At 26.5% G+C, this 25,675-nt stretch overlaps 1 protein-coding gene across 1 annotated transcript in view; it reads left to right on the top strand.

Moving 5' to 3' along the window:
* LOC135925311 (isoleucine--tRNA ligase, cytoplasmic-like) overlaps positions 1–25,378 on the top strand; it is a 34,876-nt gene extending 9,498 nt beyond the window's left edge. Inside the window, exons 7-24 of the mRNA XM_065460570.1 lie at positions 154–249; positions 1,110–1,235; positions 6,756–6,946; positions 7,249–7,449; positions 8,364–8,567; positions 9,112–9,198; positions 9,487–9,570; positions 13,536–13,680; positions 16,390–16,516; positions 17,073–17,242; positions 17,433–17,548; positions 19,112–19,214; positions 19,597–19,822; positions 20,767–20,998; positions 21,150–21,387; positions 22,609–22,914; positions 24,101–24,613; positions 24,834–25,378. Of these exons, the coding sequence (XP_065316642.1) occupies positions 154–249; positions 1,110–1,235; positions 6,756–6,946; positions 7,249–7,449; positions 8,364–8,567; positions 9,112–9,198; positions 9,487–9,570; positions 13,536–13,680; positions 16,390–16,516; positions 17,073–17,242; positions 17,433–17,548; positions 19,112–19,214; positions 19,597–19,822; positions 20,767–20,998; positions 21,150–21,387; positions 22,609–22,914; positions 24,101–24,613; positions 24,834–24,974 (3,306 nt within the window). The 3' untranslated portion in view covers positions 24,975–25,378. The remainder of the gene's footprint in view (positions 1–153; positions 250–1,109; positions 1,236–6,755; positions 6,947–7,248; positions 7,450–8,363; positions 8,568–9,111; positions 9,199–9,486; positions 9,571–13,535; positions 13,681–16,389; positions 16,517–17,072; positions 17,243–17,432; positions 17,549–19,111; positions 19,215–19,596; positions 19,823–20,766; positions 20,999–21,149; positions 21,388–22,608; positions 22,915–24,100; positions 24,614–24,833) is intronic.
* Positions 25,379–25,675: the final 297 nt, after the last annotated feature.

Raw genomic sequence — 25,675 nt, 5'->3', positions numbered from 1 at the left:
TCATGCTTTTTATCCATTTAAATGTGGGTATCATAATTTACAGTTTTTGACTTTTAAATTTCTGGTACCATTAGAAAAATGCTTGCTAAGCGGAATATAACTGAATTGTTATTGTTTATTTTAAGAATAAAAAAAAATATATAAATGCTATAGTTAAAGAAAAGAGGATTTTTCCAAATATTGAACGATACGTACGTTACCGAAGATGCTGGGACTGGTATAGTTCAACAAGCCCCTTATTTCGGAGAGGTATATTATTAGAAATTATTTTATTTATGAGTTTAAAACTTTTTTTTTGTTGTACATTATTTTTTTTAATCAGCAACTCTAATTTTTGAAACTCAATATTGACTGAGGCATCAAGGTTTCCTAAAATTAATAAAAAGCTTATAAATGAGCTAAGATCTGAACTAGATTATTTTTTGAATATCGACAAATTATGCTACATACAGGATATTTTTATTTGCGATAAAAATTAAATTTTTGAATCTGTTATTGAATGTTTTTCTAAATATTTTAGAATGACTGCTATCAATATGTATAATGTTTTACAATTTACACTAATCAGTGATATCGAGTAATCCGTCACATTTGGTTACTTATATCCTATTCATGAAATTGTTTCTGGCATACCTTTTGTACGATTCACATTCTTAGTACTTGATCTGCATCGGACCTAATTTTTCAAGCCCGGCCTAGCCCGAAATTTTAAAAAATGTATCCTACCCTCCCTAATCCAAAACGATTTTTTTTTTTATTGTAATATTCTAAAAATAAAAAATATTAGCGACTTGTTTCTTGCAACAATTTTAAAATATATCAATTTATTTGACAAAAAATAATGATATCATTTTTAAAAACTTAAGGCCCAGCCCAAAATTTTTATAAAAATATAGCCATGATTTGCAGATCTCTATTGTAAATACCAGTTATACTTTTTAAATGGTTTTAGTTACTTAAAACTTATTACAATTACTCATAATTTTTTAAATTGTTTACAACGACTAGTTACTTTTCTAAAGTAATTGATTATAAAATAATGTTTTAAAAAAGACTTAATATGATATTATTTTCCAGTTATTATTTTATTTAAAAATAACAATTAATAGGACGATCACAGAGTAGCGATAGAAGGGGGCCTTATTAGTAAAGATGACGAGGATATAGTGTGTCCGGTCGATGACAGTGGTAAATATACCGATTTTATAACCGACTTCAAAGGGATGTATGTCAAGGTAAATTTTATACAAATTTATAATTTATAGTGGTATATGTGGTTTATTAATGAAGCCAAAATGCTTCATTTTTCAAATTATTTGTTGTAACACATTTCCATATATGTTATGTTATCTTATCTTATTTCATCATTTTTAAAAATCTGAAAAAAATGTTGAGAAAAACATATTATTTTTAAAAACATTTGGTAATTTTGGAACGTTAGAACTTCTAATAATTTTTTTAAACTTGTGATAATTTTAATTTTTTAAGGCTGCGTCCAAAATCTTAAAAATATAAATAAATAAAAAAATAAATTTTGAAGAAAAAAATAACAATCTATTTTTAATGAAAAAATAACATAAGCTATTTTTAATGTAAAAAAAATGATTTCCGATTTCATTTTCGGTATTTATTCAAAATTGATTTATTTTTGAAATTTTTATAAAAAATTAGTGATTACAATTTTTAATACTGTTAATTTTTATAAATTTATTAACCCAAACGTTTATAGCTGTTGCAACTAATGATAAGAGAATTTGAGGAAATAGTAAAATTACTGTAACTACTGATATGAGAACCTGATGGAACATTAACTAAACACAAATAATTAGGCAAACATTTTTTATTCTTTTATTTTAAAATTTTTCACAAAAATAATAATTACAATTTCGAAAACTTTTTTATAAATTAAAATATATATAATAATTTCAAATCCAAAAAAATTACAATTTTCGAAATCTTTTTATTAATTTTTGTATATGTAAAAAAATATATATCTTTTTTTTAAAAACATTATAAAATAATAATATTTTCGACAACATTACATAAAAAATCAATAATCTCAAAAATAAACATAAAAAATATATAATGTTACAACAATAGGCTTATATTAATATATTTTTTAGTATCAGAATATAATTTTATGGAAAGCATAAGAGTGCACAGGAACCCCTGGTACAAAAATGACTTAAAATTCAGAGATTCTGTTGAAAAGGAGGGAGGAAATTGAAAAAACATATAACCTGAATTATGATCACTATGTTCAGTCCTATCTTCAAATATTATATAATAAATTACTAATAATTCAATCATATCAAGCATTTAAAATATTTTTATTTTAATTTGTTTAAAACTTAAATATGTCCAAAGTGTTTTGTTATTAATTTGCGAAAATTTTAAAATTTTAAGGATTTTTTAAAAACATTTTGGACGCAGCCTAACATAAAAACTTCCAATAATTTTTTTTAAAATTTTTAGTAAAAATTTTTATTTTTTTCAAATGTCAAATTTCACTATAGCTAGTATTTTAAATCTATCTCAAGTTTCAGGTTTGTTAATTTAATATTCGATTATTTATAAATTTTAGATATAATTTTAGATGAACCTCATGAGACATCATATTCTCTCGGAGGTTTATCTGAAATAACGAATAGATACTAAAGTTATTTACCTATCCTATCGGTTCTTGGATGTCTAGCTGACATTACAAACCGATGTGAAAACTATTCAAATATTCACGAGCAATCTTTATTAGACCCATCAAATTTAGATCCTTAAAAAAATGGTATTGGTGCAAAAAATAATTAAATTGGCTAAATTATGACTGAGCAAACAAATTGATGATTAGCCCATTACAAAGACAAATACTGATAATTTAAAATTTTCTATTGGTTCAGTTTAACGCTCTAAACGGGAAGCTTTCCCTGAATATTACGATGACCCTTTATATAATTACATAATAAAATATAGTGGTCGAAAGAAAAAGGATAACAGAATTTTATTCTAATATTACTGAATTGTTTGGTAATGATTACTATACCATAAAAAGTCGCCATATTTAAAAATAGTGCTATTTCAAAATGACTCAAATCAATGGGACGGAGCCAGGAAAGGGTAGGAAAGGAACTCATAGAAGAAACTCTTAGACGTAATTCAAATTCGAACTTAAATGAAAAATATTTCTTTTGAAAATGTATTCTTCCTAGACGAAATACGGTTTAATACTAATATTATTTCGCACAATGGGTGAGCACCTTGGGGAAAAGGCCATCTGTTAAGTTACCTCCTTCCAAATGAAAAAATATATCAATAATATGCACAATAGGAATAGATGGACGGAAAAAATATACCATTATAGATGTGGCTTTCATGGCTATAAATTCAAAACCTACCTTAATGAGTTGACAATTTTACCATCGAATTCATTATTAATAATGAATAATGCTTCTAGTTACCGAGCGAGAATTATAAGTAAAAATAATCAAAATATCATATTTCTGCCACTTTATTCGCCACAATTAAATCCGATCGAAATTTTTTATAGAGTTATTAAAAATCAATACAGATCAAATTACCCCAAACAAATTAATAAAATAGGAGTTATTGCGACTACGTGTATTTTGAACAGTTATTTTATATTATGATTTTTCAATTTTATTCTCACTACAAAATTTATATAAGGTGGAATTCGATGCATTCCTTTAAATGATTAAATTTATAATTGATTTGTATTTTAATATTTTATTTACATAAAATAAATAATAAAAGGTTTTCTCATTTTGGTGTCTCGAATTGATAATAAAAATAAATCTAAACAAATAAATGAAGTCAAAATCAGGGATGTGAACCCGAACCCGAACCCTGAACCCTCGTATTTTGTCTGTACCCTAACCCAGACTCGGACCCTTTTTAAAAGTGGAGGATTCTAGGTGTCATAAAAAAAATTTTAAAATAGAAAATTTTTAAAAAATAATATAAATTTTTTTATTAACATTTTTTCGCGGAATCATTTATTTTATCTTCGCGTTTTTCTTTCAATTTTCTTCCTGGACTTCCATTTTATTTAGAGATTGATATCATAAATTTTTTTCTAGTGTAGGTAATAATATTTTATTTTGTAAATTTATTAATATATTTCCCCACAATATTGCATCAAATGTGCAGCCCTTACTCTACAATATTGGCTATTAATGACGCTTAAGAAACAATCACTTTAAACTATCATTATTTAAGAACTCCCACAATTGTAATCTATGAAAAAGTCAATGGCAATATTAGATTGCACAACACGTTGATCCTCAATTTGTTGGATGCTAGAACGATTATTAAGTTTGAAAGATTTCTGTAATGATTTTATTATAGTAGCATGTGAAGCTATTTTGTCGGAAAATGATTGGTGCCAAATAAAGGACCTTACTAGTGTATTAGTTCCTTTAAAAATAACAACATTAAGATTACGATCAGAACAATTATGTTTCTGATTTTTATGACATATGGATTAGATGTAGATTAGATTTAGAAAGATATACTAGTCCTTTTTCATACGAAATATTAGAAAACATAATTCGAGAGCAACAATATTTACAAAATAGTGTTATATATGCTTCTATATATATAGACCCTCGATATCAAGTTTACTTGAGTATTGAGCAAAACAAATGGCTAAAGCCCATCTTAAGGATTTATGGCACACGCAAAACTCCATTATTTACAATATATTGGAGGCTACGACAATACCTATTGGTTGTAGTGATAATAATAATGATAGCACCATTGATGATCTTGAAATTTTACTTTTCGATAGAGAAAAATAAATCAAATTATCATCAGATAGAAAGGAGGATCGAAAAATGCTTATTGCATCTTTAATAGTAAAGTTCTCAGAAGTTAAGAGAATAAATAAGGATATAAATATTAAAATTCTGGGAAGAAAATTCTTCAATATATCCAGAATTATATATCTTATCTAGAATCTTCATAGCTGTACCGGCGACACAAGTACAATAATTTTATAAAGATAACTATCTATTTTAGGTAAGGGTAGAACGTGAATTTTTATCTTTGAAATATATATTGTCTACTTTACGTGGAAATCTCAAGGATAATATTTTAAAAATACTATGATTGTGCGATTGAATAAAACATTTAAAATATAAATTATTTCATTTTTATATTTTTTATTTGTAAATTATGAATGTGTATATATTGAAGAATTATAATAAATGAATGAATGAAAAAAGGTCTTATTTTGTTCCTTGAACTCTGACCCTTTTTAAATTTTATTACTGTACCTGAACCCAGACCTGGACCCTTTTTTTTGTCGAAGGGTTCACATCCCTGGTCAAAATCCTAAATTCTAATTTGCCTGTTTATTAAGAAATTAATCTGATTTCATATCCTGATTTCCAATCTTAGATAACTAAAATTAAAATAATAATATAATTTGTTACTTAAAAATATATAAGTATTTTCAAAAAAAGATTATAAATTTTTTTAGATAAATTTATTTCTAATAAGAAAAAAAATTTTTTTATAGAAATTTGTTTTTAAATTCTCATTTTTCCTCTTGACTTGCGTCCAAAACATCAAAAAAACTATGTTCGAAAATTTTTAACATTTTTTTAAAAAAAATACTCATAACCTTAATGTTAGTAGTCATCCTTAAAGTTATAAAACTTAAACAAGTTTTGGGCTCGTCTTAAAAAAAATAATATTTTTTTTTTCAATAATTTTTTTTTTTTTTTTCAAATGCATAAATTTTTTAAAAATTTATATAAGAATGTTTTTAAACATATATGGAAATGTGTTACAACATATATTATAACTGTATATACATTTACCTTCTTTTAACATCTGCAGTAAAGAAAAATTTATAGCCCTATCCTTACTCCTAATTATAAATATCATTTTCTAAAAAAAAATTTGAGTTATTTAATTAAATAAAACTGACATCAAATGAAGATAAGGTGCAAAGAAAAATCAAGCTTAAAACAACTTTTGCTGTGTCTTATAACATTTGGCGTCATCGTGCTTAAATTGTAGTATCAAATTTGTCTTAAATGAACAAGTCAAGTCGACCTTTGATTATAAGAGAAATGCCTGTCTTAAAAATGGCGGAAGGTGTCATACTAAAATGGGCATTTTTTTGTAATACATTGAATATTAAGAAGCAAAGATAGTTATAATTTATTAAACATTAATAGAATGGAACTTTTATTAAGTTTCTAAAAGGAGCAAATTGATATTTTTATTAAATTTCTAAAATAGGCAAATTGATACTTTTATAACTTCCTAAAATCAGTTTTGGATTAATTGACTTTATTTTTGTTATCAAGAGCTATTTTGTTATATTTTAAACAAATTTAATCAAAATAATATACACTTTTGCTTATTTTATTATCTTAATTTTTTTTTCAAAATATCGAGAAATTTTAAAACCTAAATGAACTTTGTAATATTTTAAAACTCGTAAATGCCGTTAATAAATCACAAAAGAAGATTTTTTAAACTATATTATATACAATTTTGTTAGAACCGAGTTCTAGAAAATTTTATAGAGAGGTTCCATTTCCAAGATATTTTAAAAAGAGGTTTTGATTTCGGAATTATTTAATTTGATCAGGTTCAGATCTAATTGACAAGATATTTAATTACATTTTTGATAAAATTAATCTAAAACTAAAAGGATTTTTATATAAATTCAGTTTTGGGGGAATTTCTTAATGTATCAATTTTTTTTCTCTAAATTTTTGTGTTAGGACGCTGATAAATTGATCATAAAACGCCTCAAAGATGATGGAAGACTATTCCTGCAAGCAACGGTTAATCACACTTACCCATTTTGTTGGCGATCCGACACACCTTTGATATACAAAGCGGTCCCTTCCTGGTTTGTCAGAGTCGAGAGGTTCAAGCATTTGCTACTCGAGAATAACGCTCAGACTTATTGGTAAATCTTAATTATTTTTTTCCTTCCGATGAATAAAATTTGTCTATAAGTTAAATCAAATAACTTTCATTGATTGAGATAAAATAAAATCCTTGGTAAGGAAGGAACGCAATCAATGGATAATTGAGTCCGGAATATTTCAAATTATGAATTACATTTTGTGAATTTTTTTTACCCTTTATCGGCCCATATCACATACGTTTGTGTGTGTAGCATGAAGGTTAAAAAAAATTGAAAACCGGATTGAATCTTTGGTTCACGATGGCATGGACTTATTTACATGTTTATCTTCCTTTTCATAGGGTTCCCAATTTTGTGAAAGAAAAACGTTTCGCCAATTGGCTCAAGGAGGCTCGGGATTGGGCTATATCTCGTAATAGATATTGGGGAACTCCTATTCCTTTGTGGATTAGTGACGATGGTCAAGAAACGTATTGCGTTGGTTCTATATCTGAGCTCGAATCGATAACAGGAAAAAGTTTTAAGGATATCCACAGGGAAAAGTAGACATATGTTAATCTTTTTTTTTTAAATGAAGAGAGAGACAGCAGAAAATTTACCCAACTCTCACCTAATGTTTAAGATTAATTACAAAATAATTTTAAACTTAAAAAGATATATTATATCATATAAATGTTTTTTGTCAAGATAAACATTTTATCCCAAATTAATAATGTTTTAATTATTATTTTTTAATTAATAATGTTATAATTATTATTTTTTAAATTGAGTTTTTATTATATTTTCAAATTAGCATCTAACTATATTTAATTTGTTACATATTCTTGAAAGATTGATACTTGTGAAAAAAAATATTTTATAAAGATAGAATGGCCCGAAATTTTTATAAACCAGCCCGTTATTATTTCTTGTGAAGCAAAAATCATAAATTTACATTTTTCAAGGTTTCGAAAATTCCTGGGCAGTCAGGTCCGAAAAATATTTTGCACGAGTTGCCCAGTTCGATAATTTTTGTACGTTGGCCCACCGTGCATATTTTTGGGTACATTAGAGGTTGACACCTCCCAAAAGCTCGGTTCATAGGGCAGGCTGGAAAAAAAATTTTGGGCTAGGTTGAACCAATTGTTCAAAATATTTTTACAAGATGGGCCAAAGTTTTGAAATGTTTTTAGAGCTGATAATTAGGCAAATTTATATCGTTTTCTCTCTTAAAAAATTATTACGTGATAAAAAATTGGTATAAATCATGGGCCAGGCCACGTTGATCTCTAGTATACATGATGTGTTATTTCGTCTAAGTTGCATTTTTTTTGAATATTTAGAACTCTTAATTTAAACAAGTACGTATCTAATTATTTTTTGGTGCTACTTAATACCCTACCCATCTCAAGGTAAGATGAAAAAAAAATTAGATCTTTTTTTATTTATATAAACCTTATTGATTTTATTTTCAAAGCGTGGACTCCATCCACATTCCTAGCCTCAGGGTCGGTCATCCTCCACTCAAACGTGTGAATGACGTGTTTGATTGCTGGTTCGAATCCGGGTCTATGCCTTACGCACAACAGCACATGCCATTTTTTATCAGCGAGGCCTACTTTCAAAACCATTTTTTCCCCGCCGATTTTATAGCCGAAGGAATAGATCAGACCAGGGGATGGTAAAACTTTTTTTTGTTGAAAATTACAAAAGCTTCTACAGTATAGCGAATTATAAAAGAAAAAATGGCAGATCCTATTTATCCTTGATTTTTTCCTAATTATAAGTTGTCAAATTGCATCATCATCCTTATTAATTTTTATCATAATTTCTTCAGGATTATTATTCTTCTAATCCTCTATTCTTTATTCCACATTAATTGCACTCGACTGACAAGAGAGTTTTTCTCCAAACTAATGCGCTATTTTCCCTCTTTTAATTGGCAAGGATTTAAATCAGATCATAATAAATTGAACACGATTCACAGACCAGATACCAATTAGTTTTGATTTAAAACTCGCGATCCTTTCATTATTCAGATTCATGTTTCAAATATGAAAAACAAGATGGAAAATCAAGAAAAGAAAATTTTTGAACTTAATGATTCATAAGCCTGAAGGATCAATTTTATATCACTTTTGTATATATCAAAATAGGTTTCAATATTAACCAATATTATAAAAATGTCTTTAATCAGATGAACATTGAAATATATTTTTTTTTAGGTTTTATACATTACTCGTGCTGTCGACTTTGCTGTTTGGGCAACCACCTTTCAAAAATTTGATCGCTAATGGTTTAGTACTTGCTAGGTAATTGAATTTAAGTATTCCATTTTTTTAGTATTTTATAATGTATTATTTTCTAGCCGTTTAATGTTTATATAATAGCTTTATTTAGAAACCATGTTTACTTTCCCCTCGTTATATTTTGACTTTAATATCAAAATATCCTTAAAGATCAGATTTTATAAAAAATATTTGATTAATAATATAATTGGGCATTCTCATTTGTAATTATGCCCTCTGAATATTTTTTATTTTACCAAACTTCTATAATAATAATTCTTTTTAAAAAAACAAAATTAATTGCAACCGAAGTGATGGTCAAAAGATGAGTAAAAGAAAGAAAAATTATCCCGACCCCATGCATCTTATCGACAAATATGGAGCCGATGCGTTAAGGTTGGAATCATTTTTTAGTTTGATTTAAGTCCAGATTAATACTATAACAAGCCAAGGAAATGTCATAAAACCAAAATATCAAATAAGATATATAAGAGTCATAATATTATATTTTTAGCGTTGCTACTTTTTTACTCAGAGACTTTTTGGGAATCAAGTCGAAAATTCTTGCAACTTATATTTTAAAAAAATTATTCATAATTATGCGCCCAGCTCAATATTTCAGATTTTCTAAAAAATGAAGATTTTGTTTTGCGCTTTAAATGATTAAGTCAGGGATCCAGAACAAATGCATTTTTGTATTGCTCCCATTCTGGCCAAAAAAATATGTTCAATTCCATGTTTCGGAAACGCATTCTTAAAAATATTTAATTTTATTTCTACTTTGTTATATATCGTACCAATTTTACACTTTAGTCTTAATTAATACTCTAAAATATTATCATTTATATTTGTGCCATGGTGTTAATATAAATTTGAATATCACCTCTAAACACTAACTTAGTAACAATATTACGCATTTAAATTTAAATTTTTTATTATACAATATTTTATAATAAAACAGTTAAAATTATTTCAAATAGTGATTCAAATTTTTTTAAATATAATTTTAATTCTAAAAATCACATAATAATGCTAAATATATGCAGCAAGCTGGAATTAAGAAAATAAAAAACGATTTTGTTAATTATTAATAAACTAAATTTTTAATATTGTTTTCTGAAAGCTCCAAAACTGTTTTGCGAACGTTCCAGGGCATAATCTTTCCCAAGTTCCGTTCTCATAACTTCCCTGGAACGTTCCGTCTAAGTATTTGGATTAAGGCAATAGATTGAGTTCGACAATATAATAGTAAATAAAAGTTACTTATTATTAGGGCTGTGCCGATATTAAATATCGGATCGGATCGGTCCCGATATTTGGCGTTTTTCAAAAATATCGGATCGGCCCGATACCTGTAAAAAACCCGATCCGATCCGATCCTTTTACTAAAAATGCAATTCTTATAAAACTTTTGAGTAATGAAACTTTGAATTATTATTTTTTAATAAAAAAAATTTTTTTTAAATATTTTAAAAAAAATAAATTTTTTCGAGTTTCTATTTTACATTAATAATATTTTATAAATAATTTTTTTTTAAACAATGCAAATGTTATTTATTTTTTTAAATAGATTTTACAAGTTTTTTTATAAAAATAGAAAGGAACACCCAAAGTTTTATTTATTTTTAATTTTTTAAAAAAATAACACCAATTTTATTATTTATACTTTAAATAAAAATTATTTTAAATATGGTTTCTGAATTATGGAAATATTTTGATAAAGATGAAGGTAATTTTGCAAAATGCGTCATCTGCGGAATTCTAATTTCACGGGGAGGAATACTGAAAAATTCGTTCAATACAACTAACATTAGGAAACATCTGAATCGTTGCCATCAAAAGGAATTCGAAGAGCTAACACAAAAAGAACGAGAAATATTAGAAAAAAACAAATCAAATTTTAAAAAAAAGAGCCCTGAAAGTCAGCCAACAATATCAGCCATTCTTAATAAAACTAATATTTGGAAACATTCTGATCCTAAATCAATAATAATTTCTAAATTTATAGGGGAAATGATAGCGTGTGACCACCAGCCGATTTCTATCTTGGAGGATATAGGCTTTAAAAGGCTTTTACATCATTTATGTCCAAATTACAAAATTCCCAATAGAAAGTATTTTTCGCAAGGAGTTATTCCGGATATATATGAAAAACTCTCCGAAAAAATTCGTAAAGAAATTTTGGTTGACGATTCTTTTTTATCCTTTACGGTAGATATATGGACTAGAAATTTAGGTAGCGATTCTCACATCTCATTAACATGCCACTATATAAACCAAAATTTTCAACAAATTAATAGAGTTCTAAATGTTAAAACATTTAATGAGTCGCATACAGCAATAAATATTGCTCAAATTTTAGATGAAATTATTAATTATTGGGGTATAAAGAAAAATAAAATACACCTAATCATTAGAGATAATGCACCCAATATAACTTTGGCCATGAAAAATGGGAAATTTCAAAGCGTTTCGTGTTTTGCACATAGTTTGCAATTGGTTGCACAGGCAGCAATTTTATCACAGAGATCTATTATTGACATGCTTGCCCGGGTTAGAAAAATAGTAGGACACTTTAAACATTCTTCTATTGCACAAAATTGTCTAAAAGAAATCCAAATTCGATTAAGTCTAGCCCAGCACAAATTAATCCAGGATGTGCCCACCCGTTGGGATTCTACCTATTATATGCTCGAAAGATTGATAGAACAAAAAAGGGCGGTACAGCTGTTCATTATCGATAATCCTAATTTGGGAAATCTCTCATTATATGAGTGGGAATTAGCAGAAAGGGTAATTGATGTTCTTGAACCAATTCAGAGAGTAACAAAAGAAATAAGTACGGAATCATGTTCAATTAACAATGTTATACCCTTTGTTGAAATTCTGAAAAGTGAATTAACAATTAATGGGGACACAGATAGAGGTGTGCAGACTATGAAGAATACCACTAATAATCAATTAACAACTCGGTTTTTTGATATTTATGATGATGACAATTATGTTGTCGCAACATTACTTGATCCTCGATATAAGGATTTCTTTTTGCCAAAAAACATATCATACATAGAAAAGCTCAGGACTGCATGTGAGTCTTTTTTTAAAGGTGATGATAATGTTCAACTTCCAATTTCTAATAAAGATTCGCCAGGTTTTATATTTTTTAAAATAAATTTAGATTTTATTGTTAACTTAGGTAATGACAATGAGAAAAATGTTCCACATAACATTAAAAAATGCAAATTTAATTTAAGGGATGCTTATAAATTGAAAATCAAAGAAAAACTAGTAATATATGAAATCGATAGTAATGTAAATGATGACCTGCCATACCTAATAGAAATCAAGGAATATTTAAAAGAATCTTTATATATAGAAAGTATGACAATATATTTTTCATATTAATTTAAATATTGCTTGGTTGGGCTATGATTGACCCATTTGTTTGGGTGATTTTTCAAAATCAACAAAAGATCACTATTTTATAAATGCTAATTTTATATTTGTGTTATTTATTTAGAAAACTCGAATAACATTGATGATATTAATATTATATCCCCAGTGAATCCACTTGAATATTGGAGAGTTAATGCTGTAAAATTTCCAACTTTATCAACACTTGCACGTAAATTTTTGGCTCCTCCAGCAACAAGTGTCCCATCTGAGTCTGCCTTCAGTACGGCATGGGATATTGATAGTCCTCATCGTAGAAGCCTATTGCCTGAAAATCTATAGGCTCTTATATTTATTAAAAAAAATCTAATATATTATAATTTTATATATTAAATATTACAATTTTATAAACCAACATAAAATGGATATATTATTATATATTTTTTTTAAAATTATTGTTGAAATAAAAAAATTAAATTATGCATAATTCTTTTATGCATAAAAAATATTGATTTATTAATTACATTTAGTTCAAAGAGGGGTGGTAAAAAATTAATATAAATATCGGATCGGTATCGGATCGGGTTTGAACCAATATCGGAAAATATCGGATCGGTAAAAAATATGTGGATCGGCACAGCCCTACTTATTATTAAGATAGTCTAATTAGTATCATTTTTATAAAAATTTATTTTAATATTGAACTTGATTGAAGCTTTAAAAAAGTGTTAAATTAATGAAATTTTGTATTTATTTTATATTAAAGATATAAGAATTTTTTTTTAAAACTGATGTTTGCATAATTCCCTGGCATTTTGTTGCCTTGGAAATGAATGATTTCTAATTTTTTACGACAGAATTTGTTATCAGACTTAAGTGCTCTAAGTCTTACGACATATACACTCCTTGATTAAAGAGGTATTACATTTTAAATCTTTTGAATTTAAAATGGGGGAAAAATTATTCAGGCTTTACTTGATCAATTCTCCGGTAGTGAGAGGAGAATTTCTGAAATTCAAAGAGGAACACGTGTTTGATATACTCAAGGAAGCCTTCTTGCCATGGTACAACGCCTACCGATTCTTGGTCCAAAATATAGAGCTTTGGCAAAAAGTTGATTGTTTGAATAATATTTTCCATTTTGTATATTATAGATTTTTATATAAAAAAATTTTAAATTCACAAAATACTTTTTATTTAGTTTTACAAGTATTATTTCTTTCTCATTTATGATAGATTTTTTCTTTTTTTAAAGTAGAAAAGGATCTTGTATATTCTGAATTAAAAATCCTCATGGTAGATCCTTTATATTGTACGGGACGGGGAGGGGACTATAATTTTTACAATATTAGGTACGCTGGTCAGAAATAAAATGAGAGGATTAGATGACGGAATAGAGAACCCGGTCCATGTAGTGGCTCGTCATTATAAGAACCTATTAGAATAGTGAATTTGAGAATCTAAACAAAAGTCATACAGATTAAGGTACACATCAGGCTAGTAGGTTTCTGTCTTTTATTTTAAATAGTAATCAAAAGTGTTGCAGGTTATAATAAGCATGGCCAGATTTAATCCATAATAAAAAAAGATTAAATCTACAACTAAAAAATAAAATTATATTATAAAATGTATGGTATCTAGTACAAGCTTCAATGACCGACTTTATAAAATCTATTATATATATATATATTGATATATGTTAGCGTCAATGTGTTATCTTTTCAACTTTAAATCATTTTTTGAGCGCATTTTTAAAAAATTTAAAAATCTGATTTTACCGGAAATGTATTCCATCATGTTTGGAATACTTACCCTAAGAATTTCAGACAAGTTTTTCATAAACTTTTAAGCTTAATATAATTTATATTCGATTTTCTATATATTTTTTATATAAATTATAAATGATTCAAAGGTTAACGGCAAAATTGTCTATAATTCATAAGAGAGGTATTCCAAACATCATAGAATATATTTCTGGTAAAATCCGATTTTTAAATTTATTAAAACGGACTCAAAAAATGATTTAAAGTTGTAAAAATAACACATCGCCGGAAAAAACATATTGACGCTAACATATACATAATCACAATCATACGGACGCAATCCATTCATAATATATTTTACTAGATGTATATAACAATTATAATATCATTACAGTAACAGTATCACTGGTCTTTTTTTGTATCATTGATTAGTTTTATGAACTTACATATCCATAAGATAGTGGTTTTATTGTTTGTCATTTATACATTGTGAAATTTCTGTGGAAGTGGAGGTGGGGGGGGGGGTGTGGTTATTACGTTATTAAGGGGTGTTTATCTCAAAAGGGGATGAACCCATAGATAGTTATAGTTTTGGGCAATGTTAAGGTCGAGAGTTCAAAACTCGTCTTAGCCACTGTTAAGCTTTTTACGCTATCAAAATCATTAATTTACTTAATTTTCAAAAGTATAAAATTTTTATGCAATATATATCAAAATACACATATCCATCACCTTGGGTGGTAAATTGTATTGATTTCTTAATAATTTAAATCAAAGATCAACATAAAGATATGCTTTATTTCTTGGACATAATTTTAGGAATATGGACATCTTGAGAGTACGGTAATTAAAAGGTTATATAAGAAAACAATATTGATGTATTTAATTGTAGAAGCAGTGTTTTTTCTAAAGAAGTTGATCATAAGTCATGGAATAAAGGTGCTAGATGTTTATTGTAGATTATTAATTATCTTGGGGTTTCACACTTTCATATATTGGTAAGTCTGTTCTGTACATCGAATAAGATAGATTATCGAGAAATAAGTATTCATTGACAATAATAATAATCAACAGCTGAATATGTGAATTAAGATATCATTAAATTTTGATTATAGAGTAATAAAAAGTTTATCGAGGACGTGGCCAAGCAGTTATAGTTGTACAAAATAGTCATTGAGTTAATGGTAGTTAGATGTTTATTGTGTGATTATCAATTATCATGTTTTACACTAACTTATAATTTCGTTAATCCGTTTAGTAGATCTGATAAGATGGATTATGGAGAAATAAGTTTTCATAAACATAATAATTTAAGATTTAATTAAATCTTGATTATTAGATGCGGATGAGCCCTGTACAGTTCGTCCAAAGCCCGAGCAGTTTGGGTAGGGCTCCAACATTGAAGAATTTTTTCTCAGGCTCGGGGAGGCCCGAATATCCTAAATAGTTGTCTCATCGAGCCAATCAGAGTAACATGGGATTTTTGATTTAACATATATCACTTATTCATGTTCATAATTTCCATTTCTCAAATTAACAATTTCCTATGATTGTGATTTGTATTGTGACTACTTAAAAAATGCTATTATTTATGTGCATTATTTTCTATCGTTAGATAAAATTTTTATATTTTACATTTAGCCAAAATAAAATTTAGAATATTACTCTGTTATAACAGGTATGGAATTTTTCATTAATAATTTTCTTTTTATCTATTCAATTAAATAGCCTCAGATTTTTATATTTATAGAATGAATCCAACTTTAAGAACAATTTCATTTTTAAATTTTCCTTTGATATTATAATATTTAAACTTTCCAATTTAGTCTGGCTGAAACAAAATATTTGTGCTCAGAACGGGCTCGGACACAAATTTATTTAATAGGTTAAAGACCGTGAAAAAAAGACTTTGCAGAGCTTTAGGTGCGGATAGATGTCTTTTGTAATTTTCATGCTTAAAAAATTTTCAAAGATTTTAGCTTAAAAATTAGAATATATTTCTGATAATTTAATAATTAAATCTAAATTAATTTTATAACATACCTAACGAAATTTCCAGTGCACTGGGTTGACCTACACCTTTAGCGATGGCAATTCGGAATTTAAAGTTAGTAACAATATAATGGACCTTTGGATATTGTCCTACACAAATAGCCTTATTCAATATTTCTACACCGAAATGGAAAGTTAAATTTTTATTATTATTATTTATCATAATTTTGTTCCTAGTTTTAAAAAAAAGATATTATTTTCTTATATATTTAAGATACCATTTCCTAATCTTTTTGCATGAATATATATAATTTTTATTATAATTAAAAGACAGAGTTATTGCACTCTCAATGGCTCTTTGATATAATATCATTTATCTTGATTATTTTTTTATTAATATATTTTACTCGATTTTTAAACTTGAAGGGGCTCATTTTTTTAAAATTTTTAATATCAGCAAAAATCTCTAAAATGAACAAAAAAAAAGAAAATTCTATCTAAAATTAGCACAAAAGAGGTACTATATTAAGAAAAGTTGCAAAATTTTTAAGCTTTTCAAGGTTTTCAGGAGGCCTGAACCCATGTGCACCCTTTTAATGACGTGAGCACTGATTTATATGAATACGACTGACCATATTTTCTATATCTCTATTGCCCTAATTGGATTTTTATCTAAACATATCTTTATCTAATATATTTTAATCAAATATATCTTAAGTGAATACAACTTCATAATATATTTGCTTACAGAATATCACTTATTCACAGTAGTTCCAAAACTTATGAAATTCATTGATAACTTAACAAATTGGTACGTTAGATTCAATAGGAAAAGGCTTAAGGGAGAAAATGGAGATGAGGACTGTAAATTGGCGTTAGATACCTTATTCACAGTCATATTCAGTCTTTGTAGAATGATGGTAACATAATATTGATTATTTTTTACAATCAATAGTTTTATTATACTTTGTATAACGATATATTTTAAAAAAAATTAGACGCATTTTGTTTTAAATTTCAGAAATTAATTAATTCTTCTCTATGACGATATATCTTTTTTTGTTATAATGATATAATGTTACTTTCATTGTTTGATTATGTAAAAACCAGGCTCCATTTACTCCATTCCTCACGGAATACATGTACCAAAATTTGAGGAAAGTTATTCAAACGGAACAAGGCGAACGCACTTTGAGCATACATCATCTCATGCTACCCAAAACCAAGTTTGCTTTTATCTTTTGATGTGTTACCTCTCGTCATGGCAGTAATTTTGAAGAAACCTTTTACATAAATATCAAATTTAATTTTCTGGTGAATTAGCTTTTTCCCTTTTCTAGCGACGTTATTATCAGAGTTCTGGCCCTGACCACGGTTCAATATTTTCAAAATTATTTATTTTATTAGACACAAATTTTACCTATTTCAATACTATGCATTAAATTTAAATTTTCATCAATAGCTTTTATCTAATTTATTTCGAAATAATGATAAATAGTAAATATTTGCCACCTCCTGATTTTTTTTAACTTAGCTTATTTTTTTAATTCATTTTATAATTGTATAATCAGGCAAAAAAGGAAGAAATATCGGGCCATACGCCAGACTTATATATATTTTATTTACCTCGTTGGTGGACTTGAGCCAAATATTTCTTTCCGATTTTGTAACTCTAATTCTTATAAAGCTTATGAATTTATGATGATGAGGCCTTTCCACTGAAGAAAATGGGGAAGGAATACCCAGAATTAGTACCACCAATGAAGGATATTATATTAGACAAAATATTCCACTAGAGGTCTGTTCTTAAAGTCACTTGCATATTCACAGCTCTGGGTTGATCTCTTTTTTATTTTTACCTTTTTTTATAAAAAATCATCTATTTTCTTTTTTAAATTATGGTTTTAATGTTATATAGTTATATTATAGTGGAAATCTTAAATAAAATATTTGAATATCAAACAAATTCTTTTATTTTTATTGCGCTTTGGTATAAAATTGTTATTAATTTATGATAATGAAATAGAAAGAATGATGTGCCCAATCCCCTTTAAAGTGGCCGTTTTATAATGCTGCTTTTTATTCCCTAATTTATTAGTTTTGTATTTATTACTCCGATATTTATTTTATTTATACATGAAATTTTCAGTGGCTTTGGACTTTATTTTAGGGGTCTGAGCAAATGTATTTTTTACTTTCCCTTCCAATTCCAGGAAAATTCTTGGGCAAATATTTAAATTAATTTTTATTTTATTAATCATTGTCAATTATTAAATTTATAAGCATTCCATATATTCACTAAAACGTTATTTTTTATATTTGTGGAGTGTGTTAAAATAATTGAATGTGGAAAAAAAATCCCTTCCATCACTAACTTAGCAACATGATTGTCCATTGAAATATAAACCTTATATTTTATATAATATTAAATTTATAATAAAGAAAATGATGACTTAAATCCATATAATTGGTCCTTTTATAAAAATCTTGCATTTTATTTTCAAATATTATCATCTGAAAGCAAACTAATTTTAAAAAACAAAAAAAATTAAATGTTAAGATTCATTATTTTTCTAAACGTTCTGGTACTGTTCCATGGAAATTCCAGAATGAGCTTTCTCATTTTTAATTAAACTCCCATCCATGTTCATTTTTTATTCTTTCATCCATATCTCAAAAAACATTTTTAACGCGATACTAATTAACATTTAAAGTACATATTTGAATTTTTTTTAATAAGAATTATCAAGGAATAATGCATCAAATAAAGATTTACTTACTTTATTTAGCCTGAAAATGATCAACAAAGATATTGAAAAATCGGTTGAATGCATGCAAACAGTAATAGAGCTAGGTCGCTTGATAAGAGATCGAAAAAATATGCCTATTAAAGTTTATTTTTACATAAATATTTTAATTCAATAATTATATGAAAATTAAGAAAAAATTATTTTCATTTACTTATTGTTTGAACTTTATAAAAAGCATTTCTTTCATTGTTAGGCTTAATAATAACAACAATAATAAAGATGTTTAAAGAAACATATCTCAATTTAAAATCAAATTGATTTTATTTGCCTTCACCCTTGCTAAAATGCAACATCACTTTAAACATGTTCCTTTAATTAGTTTATCAAATACTAAATATTTTATTTGTTATTCAGGTTCAATTTGATCGAATAAAATTGATTACTACAAAAAACTATTAGTCTTAATGCTATATAAAGTCTTATTCACTAAATTTTTTCATAAAAATAACCCAACCATTAAAAAGTACCCGCTGAACGAAGTGGTTATAATACACGATGACCCAGATTTCGAGAAAGAGATTTTATCGCTGAGGCAGTATGTCATCCAAGAACTAAATATAAAAAAGGTGACCCTGTCCCGAGATAAAACCGCTTATGGAGTTGGCATGAAGGCGGAACCCGACCACAAATTGCTAGGAGCCAAATACAAGACTCAATTTAAAGCTTTGGCTAACGCTGTCAAGGCTATGAGTTTAGTTTAATATTTATGAAACCATTATTTTAAAAAAAATTATTTATGAGTTGTTTTACAAATTTAATTAATTTGACCCTTTGGATCACTAAAATTAAATGATATATGTTTTGAATTTAGTAGAAAAAATATTACATATAATATATATAAATATATGTGAAAATTTTTTTTCTTAAAAGTTTAATTGATGTCTTTATGGCTTTTGGAGAGTATACGGAATATGATATTGTTGACCATAATAACTTGATATTTTGACCTTTTTAAATATTATCATCTAATATTAATGACAGGGACTGATTGGCCAGTAAGCCTTATGAGGCCTCGATTTAAAAATTGGGTGGGGGGCAGGACGAAAAAATATTTATAAAATTGGCTAAAAATAGTAATCTTGTAAAAAATTTAAAATATTTTTTTTTACTAAGCAAACAACTTTTTAAAGTAACTAGTTACCAGTTAAATATTTGCAAAAATATTACTGTATTTTTGAAATGTAATAACAAAAGTAACTCTTTATCTTTCAAATAATATTTAGAATATGTTAAATATTCGTAATCTAGTCACAGTGAAACTTTTATCACAAAACACTTTTTAGCTAAACATATATTTATTTGTAAAAAATTTAAAAATTAAAGAGAAATATAACTGAAGAAATACAAAAATGTATAGAAATTTCTAAATGAGGTTATCATGGGAGGAGGCAGACCGTCTTAAATTTTTGGAGGACTTATCGAGATTTCTCTTCTGATGCACTTTTGAATAATGATATTTCAAATTCCTAATAAAAAATAAATAAAATCCTAAAAAAATTGAATAATAAATTTATTCCTCAAAAATTCTTTTTAGATATATTTTTTAAACTCATATTTCTAGACGACGAAAGTTGAAGATAATATTTTTTTTAAAAATCATTTTTATGTAAATTAATATCTAATACATTATATAGCCGAAACCGACATAATAAAACTACAAAAGGAAGGCTCCATCGAACTCATACCCAATTGTCATATAGTTCCGAACGAGATCAGAATTTTATACTCTTTTCATTCCAATGGCAATTCCGATTCTGAAATGGCTTCTAATATCGAGAATAAATACGAGGCTTCTTCTCAGGGTGATCTACTCATCCTGTTGGACATATCACCTGACGCTGATATGCTGAAAGAAGGATATGCCAGGTTCAGATTTTATTTAAAGTCATGTGGAATTAAGATTAATTTTAAATTTTGAAGTAAGCTTGATCTTACTTAATAATATTTTCGAATATATTATATCAGTTTCTTATCATTACCAAAGGACACGTTTTTATGATAAATGTATAATAAATAGGGAAGTCGTCAACAGGATTCAAAAATTGCGTAAACGAGCCAATCTCTTACCGCTCGATGAAGTAACCATACATTACATGCTCATTAAGGATGATCCGCTCATAAATATGGCTGATATATTGAATACCGAAAGCAAACATCTGGAGTTTATAACGGACGCTATAAAACGAGATTTTAAACCTATAGATGAATACGCTAATTCTGAGAAGGAAAGGATTATAATCGAAGAAACTGTTCATGTAAAATTGATTTTTGTATGAGTTTAATTAATTTTCTTCAAATAACCTTTGTTATCCTAATCATTAGTTTTGGTGATGACTTTTTGAATTAATATTTAATCAAATATTAACAGCTTGCCCTAAAATACTCAGAAAACCTATTTTTATACTTCTGAAATAGACACGGAATAAAAAAAATAATTTTATCTTCAATAAATAAATTAAAAATGTTCCATAACTAAAATCTGCATTAAAATAAGTAACTTTTTATTTAAGATAAAAAAATATTTAAATTTTAAATGGATATGATACATTTTCGTTATTTAAAAATTAAAAAAAATAGAACAATTTTTAATTATGTATTTTAGATATCACATTCCAGATTATTATTTAACATTTTTATTGTTGATATATGTTGCAGTAGTAAAATTTATTTAATTCTTACTTTATACATCAATAATTTTAATAAGGTCTGTGTTTACCATTGTAATTTTTTTAATTATATCAAAATCATTGATGTTATTTTGATCATTATGATCATTATCCCCATCTTAAAAACGGTATTTTCGTTAATTAATTTTGATAATCAATTAGGAATTATTTGATATTTCCCCTTTCTATAATTTATATTGAACTCATTACCGGCTAATCACAAGGCCTATTTTTGTAGCCTTGGTGACATGTATAATTTCACCGGATGTGCCCCAAATAAATTAACAAGAGGTTTGTGATTTGTATAAATATCAAAACTCCTACCGATTAAATATTCTCCATTTTTATCATAAGTTAATAAATAATATTTAGCCCCATTTATATATCAAAAAATATTTCATCCTTAGTTTTTTGGAAATTTTGAAACTGTCATAAACGGTGACCTATTGAATTGAAATAGACCTTTGAGTAGCCACTGTTAGAAATTTTAAAGTTTCTATAGAAACAGGTATTTGCAAATAAGCTGAAGAAAAATCTATTTTCGAAAATAACTTTTTTCAACCTTATCAATAATATCAATTATCCTATGTAGAGGATATTCAAACCTTTCTAATTATAGATTTACTGTAAGTCTGCACAATATAGTAGGAGATAGAACTGATTTATTGGAAAAAAAAATAATTTTGATGGAAAGTATACATAGACCACTATTAATCAGTTGAAGATTTGTTTTATTAGTAAACATATAAAATTTTATTATTTTTTTCTATAAATTAACAAAATTCAATTTTGCTCTATAATTACCTCAAGATCAAAGGGTGTTCTTTACATCTGGCAATAGTTGGACCCTCTAATTTAATCGCGAAAGATATTTCAAAAGACACTAAGCTAGAATCGGTGACACCTGATATTCCGAAAAATATTACAAATGGTTGCTTAAACATATCTAATAGCAACCTTGATGAAAAAGAAACGTTGCAACAACCGTACGTCAAATATTTTAACGTTTTGTTTTGTATCTATTCAGCCAAGCAAAAAAGATACGATTATGATATTATTGATAAAGCTGTCATATTAACTTCTCGAACATTAACTAAAGACCGTATAGAAAAAAATGTAAGTTTTTCTTTAATTTAACTTTTTTTTATCGCCTTGCATTTATATTTTTTTAAATTAGTGTTTACATAAAACCAGCATATAGTTATTTAGTATTTACCATGTTGTGTGTTTTGGAAACTTAAATATTAATTTTACTGCAAAATATATTTGTACAATAATTATTACTTAAGAAAATTAACTTATATATATCTCGATCTATTCTTAACTACATTTATTAATAAGTTTAGCATGATAGCAATATTTTTGTATTTATGAAAATGCATTCATATCAGTTTATTTAGTATACCGTAATTGACATCAGAAATATACAGAATCAAAGCTTAATAAATGCTGATTCTGAAAATTTTATACATTTTTTGAAAATGATTACAATACATTTTATTTGAACTACACCGATTTTTTTTCCGCTCTTAAAATGGCTGGATTATAAATGTGTATATCACAGAATTGTCAGCTAACTTTTTATAGATAGACATCTTAGAATATCGATATAACATTAAAACTTTTTATAATAAAAAATTATTAGAAGAATAGCCGATCCAAAATTCCTTCAAAATGTGATCGACAATTCTTAAAATATTTTTGCTTACTAACTTATTTAAAGTTTTATTAACATTCCAAGATGACTATGCATTAAGATTTAACAATTAATAAATTTATAGCTTTAAAAAACATAAAATCTTATCTTTTTAAAATTTTACCATTGCAAAATTTAAAAATAATATATGTCATATTTGATTAACTCCTGCTTCAAATATAAATATTATATAACTTGTGTAGTAAATTGGAATGATTAAAAATATATTTAATTTTAATATTTTATAAGTGGTTTCCAATTCATATCATCCTTCCTGAAAAGGCTAGAAAATATGGAACGCTATAATACTAAATTTTTATACAAATTACTACATAAAACAATATAATAATGTGAATAAAAATAATTATAGATAATTTTTTCATATTTTTTTGTTGATATTTGAAATAGTTCGGAAAAATGATTTATTTTGAAAAAACAATTTTGGTAGTGGACATAGACCATACTCGCACGACAATATTGTAGAATGATTTTTCAATTGTTTTATTTAACCCTTTGGAATAAATTTAGGAGTAGTGAATAAACATACATTTTTTAAATATAATATAAACTTACTTAATTATTATTATGGTTCTTTTTTCTATTAAGATTCGTACCATCGCAAATTCTTGGGGTCATAAGTTGGATATATTTTTCTTTTTTCCCAATATACCTCAAAATTCGTTAGCTCGTATCAATCCAAAATCTTTATATTCAGAACTAAACTCGAGCGTTTTAACCCAAATATTTCCCGAAAATATTAATAAAGCTTCTACATTTTCAATCGTCCCTTGGGCATTTATGTACGATGACATATTAAAAGCGCTTTCTGAAGAAATTAAGCATAAGTGTTTAGGAAATATTCTAGTTTGCTCGAAAAGTATCAATTCAGATGCCTCCCATATTAAAAGAGTATCGGGGGATATTAGTGAAAAGGTGATTGGTGTGCAATCGCTATTAGTTGAAGCAAAATCACCTTTATGTCAATTCGTTAATATACATTTAAATGGGGGCGACTTGAAAGACGTTAATCGTAAATATACTTTGCTGAGAGAGAATCCTAAAGGAGTTGCTACACTATCAAACCATTACTTGGATGAGAAACGTTTCATTAACGATATAGTAATTTTATAACTATTCTTTATTTTTTCTACGAATATAAACAATATATATGAAGACTGACGTTTCTCTGGTCATATACTATTATTTTTATTTATTCTATTTAAATGATGATTTTATAAATAAAATCGTTTACAAAACAATAATAATCTATAAACTATTATGATATATTTATTTATTATTTAAAAAATAATATAATTAACTATTACACTTTAATTTTAAGTTGTGCAATATTACCGGCCTTGGTCCAGAAAAATTGAGCCTGAGGAAAAACGAGGAGGAAAATATTTACGTGCTAAAGAATTTGAACCAACTAAATGTTGATTTGTCCCATAAACTTCTAAACGTGGACTATATGTCATGAATTTTATCTATTATATTTTAATGCATTTTATAGTGTAATAAATTTTTTGGATAATGAAATATTTAAACTGTTATAACTTGCATTTGGTTTTCTACATATTATACATTTTCAGCAAAATCTATTTTTAAAAACGCGCTCAAAAAAATGATTTAAATTTGAAAAAATAACACATTAGCCCTAAAACTGAATATCGATTTATTTAAAGAAATGACAGTTTATATTTTATAGCTATTTTTGGTTTTCTATTTCACTAATAAAATTTAAATCATGGTTTTAAGTAAATTATTTTTTGAGATATTAAAAATTAAATGGGGGTTGTATTCTGGATTTTCGGTTTTTAAAGGCGAGCACATCTCAGAAAGTAAACCAAGTTGTAAAGATAAATTTTAATAATTTACTAATGTATAAATTTTCTGTCACCTTTTAAATATAACGATTATATTATTTTATTTGCTCATTTTATGTAATTCATTTCCTGTCGACTATATTTATGAGTTTTATATGATTTATTTCCTCTTGGCTTATATTGTTCAATGATGGAAAACCCCCTGTAACGTCAATATCCCTGTACCTTATATGTAGCGGCTGCCGTCAGATATGACGGAGTTTCACTCCTAAATAATTCAAAAGGTATCTCATATCGTGCACAATCTCTTGTCTAAAACTTTCCTATACACAGGAATCATTCGAATAATAGCCCA

Source organism: Gordionus sp. m RMFG-2023, chromosome 2 (assembly GCF_954871325.1).
Source record: "Gordionus sp. m RMFG-2023 chromosome 2, tfGorSpeb1-WG-v2, whole genome shotgun sequence".
In the NCBI taxonomy this organism is placed as follows: Eukaryota; Metazoa; Nematomorpha; class Gordioida; order Chordodea; family Parachordodidae; genus Gordionus; species Gordionus sp. m RMFG-2023.
Note: the sequence above shows the minus strand (reverse complement) of the source record. Positions and strands in the feature narration are given on the sequence as shown.